At 37.5% G+C, this 10,000-nt stretch overlaps 2 protein-coding genes across 19 annotated transcripts in view; one reads left to right on the top strand and one right to left on the bottom strand.

Moving 5' to 3' along the window:
• The window catches only part of RPA2 (Replication protein A2), a 7,596-nt gene extending 1,230 nt beyond the window's left edge, over positions 1-6,366 (top strand). Inside the window, exons 2-7 of the mRNA XM_027376066.2 lie at positions 1-53; positions 296-382; positions 630-752; positions 1,044-1,241; positions 1,496-1,752; positions 2,288-6,366. The exon at positions 1-53 is cut by the window's left edge and continues 39 nt beyond it. Coding sequence (XP_027231867.1) covers positions 1-53; positions 296-382; positions 630-752; positions 1,044-1,241; positions 1,496-1,752; positions 2,288-2,378 — 809 coding nt within the window. The 3' untranslated portion in view covers positions 2,379-6,366. The remainder of the gene's footprint in view (positions 54-295; positions 383-629; positions 753-1,043; positions 1,242-1,495; positions 1,753-2,287) is intronic.
• Positions 2,700-10,000, bottom strand: part of LOC113823429 (Nuak family kinase 1) — a 142,604-nt gene continuing 135,303 nt past the window's right edge. For 13 of the 18 annotated variants that reach the window (XM_070133980.1, XM_070133983.1, XM_070133987.1 and 10 more), the window contains 4 exons: positions 8,266-10,000; positions 7,988-8,041; positions 6,411-6,452; positions 2,700-5,805 (listed from right to left, as the gene is read on the bottom strand). The exon at positions 8,266-10,000 is cut by the window's right edge and continues 2,673 nt beyond it. In XM_070133980.1, coding sequence (XP_069990081.1) covers positions 5,616-5,805; positions 6,411-6,452; positions 7,988-8,041; positions 8,266-10,000 — 2,021 coding nt within the window. In that variant the 3' untranslated portion in view covers positions 2,700-5,615. The remainder of the gene's footprint in view (positions 5,806-6,410; positions 6,453-7,987; positions 8,042-8,265) is intronic. The other 5 variants (XM_070133988.1, XM_070133990.1, XM_070133984.1 and 2 more) reach the window with 5 other exon arrangements.

The following is a 10,000-nucleotide window of genomic DNA, read 5'->3' as shown; positions in this document are numbered from 1 at the left end:
GTTTCATGAACTCCCAGGCGCAGATGGAAACCCCAGGCCAGGGAGAGAAAAAGGCAAGTTTTTTATGGGCAAATATTATAACTCTTAATATATCTTCCCCCTCTTCCTTTTATATATACTCATTATATTATTTTACCTGAGTACCATTTATTGGGGAATGTCTATTGTTTATTTTTGTTTTTGTTCTTTTATAAATTATTATTTTTTCATTTCCTATCTTTTCTTTTTTCTTCTTGTTTTAGTGTCATAGTCCTAACATTGTTTTATTATGTTCTGATTAATGATTCTCTTTCAGGCAAGGCGGTCACAGAACTTGGTCCCTGTGACTGTAAAGAGCATTATTGACTCAACAGAGGACACCTTGCAGATTGCAGGAATGGATGTAAGTTCACTAGGACAATCCTTGTTTTTGCATTGCATATAACTGTATTTACAGAAATACTATTTTTCTGTCTTTCTTTCTTTTAAAACTTTATCTCTAATTATAACGATGAATATTAAATGCAAATTAAGATATCATTATCTTTGTGATTGAAACTTGATACATTTTGAACACAATTGATTAAATTCAGTTGTTGTTAATGTAAATATATTCCTTTCTAAATATTTACTTGTGTATGTCTCAACAGGTACACATGATCATGGTAGTAGGTCTGATCCGAGCAGTAGATGTAACAAGTACCAAGATAACATACACCATTGATGACACAACTGGTCTCATTGATGCTGTGCAATGGATTGATGCTGATCAGGTAAGACTTTTTTTTATGCCCCAAGGTCTTTATATTTATGTATAATACATAGTATAGTTGATGTATCATACTGTTTTTCTTTTTGTTTGTCTGTCTGTCGGACTCATTGTAATAAGTCTATCTTTTACTTCATTTATAATTTTTATTCAATTCAGAAAGCATACATTATTTCAATGATTATGTAGATACCTTTTCTTTTTTCCATTACAGTGTTATACTTCAGCATTCAGTGGGACAATTTATTTTTGTTATCTCTCAATAACTTTGTAATGATTTCTCTCTCTTTTGTAGGAAGGTGGAGATGATGGCTCCAAAGGTCCTTTGATGGAAATGACATATTGCCGAATTGCTGGGTCAGTCAGGTCACACCAGGGTAAACGCAACCTCATGGTGTTCCGTATTGTGCCCATCACTGACCTCAACTTCATAACCACACACATTCTGGAAGTCATTCATGCACAGCTCAAACTTCAGCATATTGAAACACTGGTGAGTAGTTGATTTTGTACTACATCTTTTGCTCTGTTCATTGATTCACTGAACCATGAAAAAGGATATACATAAGATTTGTTATTGCAGATTTTTTGAGAATGTTTTAATTAATGTTTGTAATGATATACTTCAATTATGTTTTAGTAAACCTTCAGTTTGATGCACAAAACTCTGAAATAACCCATGAATATATATCATTGTTTATAAGTCATACCCAGGATTATTATTCAGTTCTCACTTTTTCTCAACAGCAAAACTCTGGTGGAATGAGAAGCATGTCGGGACCCTCAGGCATGATGTCCAACTCTCTCGTGGGTGCCACAGGCCTGGATGGTGGCATGGGAGGGATGGGAGGAGCAGGAAGTGGAGGTATGGGGAACATGCATGGACTGGAGGGTGTTGACCACCTGGTCTACCAGACAATCAGCATGTGTAAAAACAAACAGGGTGTTGGGAGAGATGTCCTCTACAGCACCCTGAAAGGCAAAGCTGGGCCTCCACAAGTTGAGTGAGTATTCCATTTTTTATTTTTTCTGATGGATCATTTCTTCTTGAAGCCTTCATCTTCATTATCATGAAATATTAATTATTATTAGCATTATTATTATTGTTAGTAATGGTAGTATCAATTATCATCGGTCATTGTTGATGGTATTGTTTATGTGATTATTATTGTTATTATTATTTGGATTAGGATTAGGATTGTCACTAATCATTACCTGATAATATATCAATATTCATTCATCATCAGTAGAAAAGAAGTTATATATTCATTAAAATGTGTAGGAGGGATTTGATGTTGATATTCCTCTAACTAATGCATAGTCATCTTTTTTAATGAAATGTTTATTATTATTATTATTATATATATATATATATATATATATATATATATATATATATATATATATATATATATATATATATATATATGTGTGTGTGTGTGTGTTTTTTTCTTCTTCTTCTTTTTTTCTTTTTTGCTTGCATGCTTGCTTGCTTGACAAATGCAGAATAAATTTACAATTATAATTTTCATCTTGCAGCAAATCCCTTGAATTCTTGAGCATTGAAGGCCATATCTACTCGACTGTTGATGACGACCACTTCAAAAGCACAGAATCGCCTATTGAATAAGTGCTATATGTATGATATGTTTTCTTGGATTTTTAGGACAGCCTAATTTTTTCTGTTTATTTTCATGTGATGCTATGCTTATTTGGTATATTTGATCTTGTAACTTGCAGATTTTGTATGCTGTTAAAATCATTCTTTGTATCAAAGTACTTGAAATACTATAAATGAACATTAGTAACCAATTGATTTATTCCCTTTTGTTTTGCGTAAAAAATACAAATTCAAAATGTGGATTACAAGTTTGGAGCACAATCTTAATATGATTTGATTTGAGTATCACCTGTTTAATTTGTTGGCTTGGATCACCAAATAAAACAAAGATGAGCTTATTATTTATTTTTTACTGTTTACTTAAGAAACACAGAAGGAGCCTGTCCAGGAAAGATCCTGAACAATATATAATCTTAAATAAACACACTTGGTTAAACAAGAATATCAACAACCTGGGTAAATGTTACAGCCCCTGCCTGTATATGCTACACACCAGGGTAAAGGACTCAAGTGTTGACCCATGTGCTTTTGTGCTTGCAGATCAATTGTATAAAGTAAATGTCTAACAGTCTATATATATACACACACACCCATGAACACATACTTAGCAGTTGAAATAATAATGATGTTAGCAGTATAAAGAAAAAATATCCGTATTATATAGTACAGTAAAAATATTTCTCTGCAACTGCCTTTATGCAATTGTTTATCAGGCCTGCTTACCTGAAGTTCATAATCTTGATCGGGTGTGAAAGAAGCAGCTATTTAGACATAAATATCAATTTAATCAAAATGCTAGAAACTACCTTAGTCATCTGTGATACAAATAGAAAAACTAAAATACAGTCTAAAATCACAGTAGCATGAAAAATATTCATTCATAGTTACAAATAAGTGAACTGACACAATAAGAGTAATTAACAATCACTTCATCTTAGAAATACAAATATTAAAAAAAGGGTTATACCACAAATATTTACAATTATCATAAGGCACAATACAGATGGAAAACTGTCATAAGGTGCCAGAAAACGAGTGCCTCCAAATGAGTCACCAAAGACACAATACACAGTGTAAGTATTACATCACCACTGGAACTCTGAACAAGTGCACTGCCATGTAAGTGTTGAGACACATCTCTATTAGACACAGTATCCATGTTTGGTTAAATTAGTATGGTTGTTGCTACAAAAGTAGGTCTTGTCAATGTTTTCTTGAAAATTCACATATATAGGGTCAGTTGTATTTGTCTTATAGTTGAGAAATAATAGTCGATGCATTGTCATTATAATCTGTTTTATCAGTGCTGTTGAGGTCACACTATCAACCTGAGAACTTTTGTAATATATTTTATTACAGTATCATCTGTTAAGATATCCATAATTCTACGAAAATATTTACATACATATACAAGTTGGATGTTTGTTCCTGTTCTTACGAAATATGAAAAGCTTCTTATATACACTTCATTTGCTTACTATAAATAAATACAGATATTAATGTTGAAAAATGCAAAAATGTGATATGGTTGTGCTATACAGTTCATCATCACTACTACAAGAAATAGAATCCAATCCACAGATTAAACTGGAATTTTATAGTTATGAATCTATCCAAAATGGAGATGTGCTGAAATTTTGTAAAGTAGAGCAGTTGCACAATTTATTACAAATTTCTGTAGGATTGCATACATGTACTATAAGATATTCAAATTCATGTTATTGTATTATTATATTCTCTCAATTGAAGACTTAATTTGACCTAATAAACTTGTTTCTGAAAAAAGTAAGATTTTAAAAATGAAGCAGGTGACTTGTTTAGAAAAGTATTTAACTTGTATAACAAATTTGAACCATCAATTGAGACAAGTTTCCTCACTTGTACAAGCATATAATGTTACTGATGTAGGCATACCTTCAGAATACTTCCATATTTGTATAACATTTGTGAGCAATGATCATGATAATCCTGAGTACTGGAAGCACTGCAAGGGAGATCCAGAACACCACAAGTACCCTGAGTGATGTGATAGTGTGCTTATCTGTATATGATTGTTATGGGATAGGCTTAGCCAATGCACACATCTGATTTGGCATAAGAGGGTAAGAGCTTCTCCTGATGGTTGCTCCAGTGGAACAGCATCAGGAGGTATATGTGCTTTTGATAAAGCAGGATGTAGATACTGTCAGGATATAGTGCTTCAAAACAAATGTGGTTCTTTATTTCCTAATCATTTTTTCTTTTAAACTTAGTGATTTTGAATGGTCTGTTAAGGGTGAATATAAGGTTAACAATCTTGCATGAGGTTTTAAAAGTAAATGAAGAGCATGAACTGACAGTTCTCCACAATATGACGGGGAGCTCCTCGATTGGACTCACAAGAGCTCCAGAGAGGCCTCCTTGTTTTAGAGGGTGTGACTGCAGGTAGATTATATGTATTTAGGATTTATCTTGGTAATACTGGAGGTAACTGATTCTGTTGCAATAAATTTGATTATGCTGTTTATAGTAGAAATGGTGTTCTGGCTAACTGCATTATGTACAGCAATGTAAGTGTGGGTTATCACACAAGAGACATTCATATAAACACCCAAGAAATTAGCACCAGTTCAAACTTTCCTCTCTACAAAATAAGTAGTTAAAACTTAAATAAATACATATACAAAGCAATAAATTATATTACTATATTTGAAAAAAACAAGCATTATAAAAACAGACATCTGAAAATGGATATCTAACGATAATAGAATGAAGCAAAAAACAATTGATTAATAACTAGGATGTTGATAGTGTGACAGAAGGCTCATAATTAGTGTTTCAAAATAAGATGTACTTTCTTGTCCATGTATAGAAAAAAGCATTTAGAAAACATAAAAGTCCACTCTATGCTACTCTATGCATAAAATGCTTTTTCTCCCTTTTACTTTTTTTCAGCCAATGCACACAATGGCTTTCCTTACAGAAATGGGAAATGCCATATGGGGATAAATTATGGTAAAAGTCTATTGACAGAACTTACATAAAAAATATTAATATGTAAAAATAGACTTGCAGTAGAATACTGGGAAGAATACAATAATTGTACATATAAGTATACAAGAGTAAAAGTATTGGATGACAGTTTCTCACTCTTGTTGATTTTTAAAAACAAAATAATCAATATTCCTCATTTTCTTAAAAAGAGAAAGTCCAAAATAACTTCAATGGACAAAATGTGTTGCTTGTAAAAGAAACCCATACAGTAATTCAGTATCGATAGAAAGACGTTCTGCGAGACAATGGTGTGATGGAGGAAGATGCATTGGAGTATCTCGGAGAATCCAAGGTAGAGTAGTTTCGATAGCTGGAGGAAGCTGAACTCTGGGGTGTCGGCGAAGTTAGACGAGACGTGGTACGGGTTGGGGTAGTGTTGAGAGCCTCATCTTCCACAAGTGTCCTGATGATTGGTTTGCAAAAGAAGTGAATTACTTTTTCATATACAAGAAGTCTTGAATCTGTTAATGCTATGGTTAATTGTCAACAGTAATCTGTCTTACAAAAACTGGCTAGTTTGTTAAGCCAATTAGTAAAGTTACTGTTGTTTTATATGATTTCAGTATATTAGTGAATGTATAATCATAAAGAAAAGTTAATTTATAATTGTTAAAATGCATTAATAAGCATTAATGTCTATTACACAGACATAGTTCTTTTTTATCAAATTACCTAATGTGAATATGTGTTGATTTTATTTTTTGTTAACTTTCCTTAAAATTCTTGTCTGAACATCTGTACTAATGTATAATCTCTGAGGGAACACTGATAACATTTAAACGATCAATAAAAAAGATTCTAGGCTATTTCATTTCAGGTGTAGATAAAGAATTCCTATAAAATCAAACATGGAAAGATCATAAATTAGAATAATTGCAGCCAAGCCTAAAATTACAGTACAAAAAGAGAAAAGTACCCAAGGTAAGATACAGAATAAAAAAAAAAAAAAAAAAAAAAAAAAAAATCCTCTTTTAGTAGGACTGCATGCAAACACTGGCAGTATCTCACTCTTGTAGGAAGACCAATCCAGTAAGCCCAACCCGGGCCATGCTGACCACAACGCCAAGATGGAGGAAACAATTAATGTCAGACAGTTCGTATCACAACTTGGGTCCTGGTCATTGTGTGGTTGTAAATAACAGGTGATGGTGGTGGTGATAAGAAAAAGGGTTTTGAGCAAGTGATTCGTCCAAAGTCTAAACACGAGGGAATGTCACCAGTTTGATGGGAATTGTCACAGGTCTTCAGCATCATAGAGAAAAATATTGTAAAACTGTTATCAAAGGTATGAGGCTTGAAAGATATATCTTCCTAGAAGATATTACGAAGGGCTGATTTACCTTCATTTGTGATTTTCTTTTTCAATCATAAATTGTATTAACAACATGAGTATCAAGAAAGATATTTTACAATGTAATATCATTTTATACAAATCATATTTCATTTATTTCTACTCAAGAAATTGCATCAATAGGTTAGTAACATTTGGTAAATATTTAGGTTTGTAAAACATAAGTCAATAAAATGGGTATTACAGTTGGAATTGCATTATTGAAACAGCTAATTAGTTCTATGTATATAGCTTGAAAATAGGTGTATAAATGCAGCAACAGTATAATAATGCTAAATTGGTTTACCATGTAAAAATTTGTTAATGGTAATGTAATCATAAAGGGAGCAATATTATGCAATACACCATGTAGTATATGCATTACATGAGCTTCATGCAACAGAAAATGCAATGGAACATTAAGGTTGCTGTGAAATTCTCTCTTGAGGTTAGTTTACAGGGTATAGGAATATTTCCAAAGCTGTTAGCTCTCACTGTTATGTATGAATGTATATAACCTCTCCAATTGGGATTCGATCCCTCACCGCTGTTGCATGTGAATGCAAGATGGTTGCTCAAACCACTCGTACACAACCCACTATACGACGTATACGAGTGGTTAGAGCGACCATCTTGCATTCACGTGCAATGGCGGCAAGGGATTGAATCCCGTTTGGAGAGGTTATATATATTCATGATATAAATGTGGCCAGTGCATTATTCCATCTTTCACTGTTATGTATATAACAATATAAATAGTACTGCCAGGGACTCGTATCAGCATGCATTGTACATAAATCCTTCAGGGTTTGCAATGCATAATTCTCCAAAGATCAGTCAGAGACATCATTTGGGGTGGAACTAGTGGGCAATTTGCCCCCCCTGACTGATTGCCCCCCTCAAGGTCTGGCTGCTCCCCCCCCCCAAGAGCCACATTCCAACATTATTTTTGCCCAAATTACAGCTTCATAGCTCTGGTTGTAGCTAAAAAATGGTCCTACAATAGCTCATTTTCAAAAATTTTCTTTGGGGGACTTGCAGCACCCTAGAGACTCACTCCCCAACCTTGCCCCCTCCCCCAAAGAAATGAGGAAATGTCGCACCTGGTCAGAGCTATTATTTAGGACACATCTTTAAGACAAAGAACAACTTAACAGAAGACAAAAACAAATATGTGCTTTAACAGGATGAGGAGCAAGCATGAAATGTGAGATTAGTAAGTGATCTGGGTGTCTCTGCTCTCACGACTACTCACCGCTGGAGGACGGGAGGTGGCCACCTGGCAGGGGTGCCATCACTTGCAGGACATCTGTGGGAGTATCTAACGGTGATGGGAACATCCTACTGCCACTCACTAAGGTTGATTTAGACTGCTACTTCTACTATTGACATGGATAGTACAACTACTTAGGGTGCTGGTAGTTGCGCTACTGCTAGTGTTGCTGCTACAGGAGATGAGTGGGAGGAGATGCTGCTGCCAGACTGCAAATTGAAGGACCTGACAGCAGGGCAGGAGAGCCTCAAGGAACCCACCTGGCGGCAGAGTAGCGACGAGCGGGGTCCTGAAGCATCCTCCTGTATTCACTCCCAGGCCGTGCTCTCGCATCAGCAGGCGGGAGGTCCATGGTGTTTGTACGACGATATGCAGGTCTCTCCGTAAGGGTCTTGCCAGTGCTAGTACTGGTTCCTGGTTGGGTAGAAGTAGGTTCTCCCAGAAGTCCCGTAGTGTTGGTGCGTCGGTATGGCCGAATGCCAGCTCCATCACTTGCATTGCCTCCTGCCAGACCAACATTTCTTTTAGCTGCTGCTATTCCACTTGTGCCAGAGATGCGTGTTAGGTGAGTGAGACGACGAGAGAGTTCCTCACGGGCCTGAGTGCGAGTCTCATCCTTGGCACTACTCCAGGACTCCGTGGGTTCAGGACTCTTCAAACGACTTACAGACGGCTCTCTAGATTTGGACTTACCTCTCTCCTTTGTTCCGTCTGAAGCTGCAACAGCTGCCACTTCTCCTGCTAGTGCTCCTGCAGCTGCAGCAGCAGCTACAACATCAGGCATGGCATTATTATCATCAGCCTTTACCTCGGGGCTCTTGACAGGTGATGGTCTTCTGATGTCCTCAGGCTGAGTTGATGGTGCACGCTGGCCATACATTTTGTCTTCTGGTGGGATGGATTTTACACGACGACCAGAGAGAGACTCCCTAGGTGTAGATGGGGCACGGAAGGAACGGATGCGCTCATCAGGAGGCATGGAAGGCAGACGACGCTTGACCCCCATGGCCACGTCTGGTGGTTGGACAGAGGTCAAGCGACGGATGCCAGGTAGGTCATCTGGCTGCAGAGATGCACCCCGGCGTCCACCCGAATAGGCCTGACTCAGATCTTCTGGTGGCAAAGACTTGCGAGAGTGACGGCGAGGGTTCTCCCATGAGGGGGGTGACGTAACATTGGCTCGAGGGGAACCAAGGGGGGAGGTATACTTGTGGGGACTGAGGGTATCTCTCATAGCACGCTCCTGGTCCTCCTTCATGAGTCGAGCCTTTGCTGCTGCCAGTTGCTGGTCCATGTCTTCCTTGGTGTTGGCTCGTCTCAGTTTTGGCTTCTTAATTTCTTGGAAACGTGAATAGTAACTCTTCCTGGTGATCCTGTCCATTACGCTCTCATCATCATTCTCACTGACACCCCGTTGGTCATCAGGGCCAGACGTTGTAGACTCACCTGACTCTGTGGGGGTTTGACTTCCATCCTCTGAAGGGGCCACTTCCCCTGTGCCACTTCCAAGTTTCTTAATTTGTGCATACTTAACTCCTTCACTCTCACTTACGGGAATGTGGTTGCTGTCCTTGCTGGCAGTTGTGACCGTGTGCGCCTGTGATGCTTGTGGGGCCTTGTGATTGTCAATACCTGCTGCAGCTAAGTCTAGGTTGGTAGGTCTTGCACTGCGGCGACTGGCCAGTGCTGGTGAGAGTCCGTAGGTGGTAAGAGATGGTACAGAAGAAGCTGTAGGAAGACGGCAGGGTGTGCCTGTGGGCCGTACTACAGTGCCTTGCTCATGCACTCCCATGTTCCCAATGCGTGAAGTAATATCACTCTCTAGTTGAGAAAGGTGGTCACAGATACTCTTTGTGACAGACTCAAGAGTAAAGCCAGGCTGCGAAGTGGTTGCAGCAACTTGTGGAACAGCAGCCTGCATTTTGTCAGTTTGCTGTGCATCTGTTACTATCTCACCTCCTTCTGCTACACTTGACAGGCACAGATTCTCATGAC

This window comes from Penaeus vannamei, chromosome 19 (genome assembly GCF_042767895.1).
Source record: "Penaeus vannamei isolate JL-2024 chromosome 19, ASM4276789v1, whole genome shotgun sequence".
Taxonomy (NCBI): Eukaryota; Metazoa; Arthropoda; class Malacostraca; order Decapoda; family Penaeidae; genus Penaeus; species Penaeus vannamei.
The sequence above is the reverse complement of the archived record's forward strand: the minus strand, read 5'-3'. Positions and strand labels throughout refer to the sequence as shown.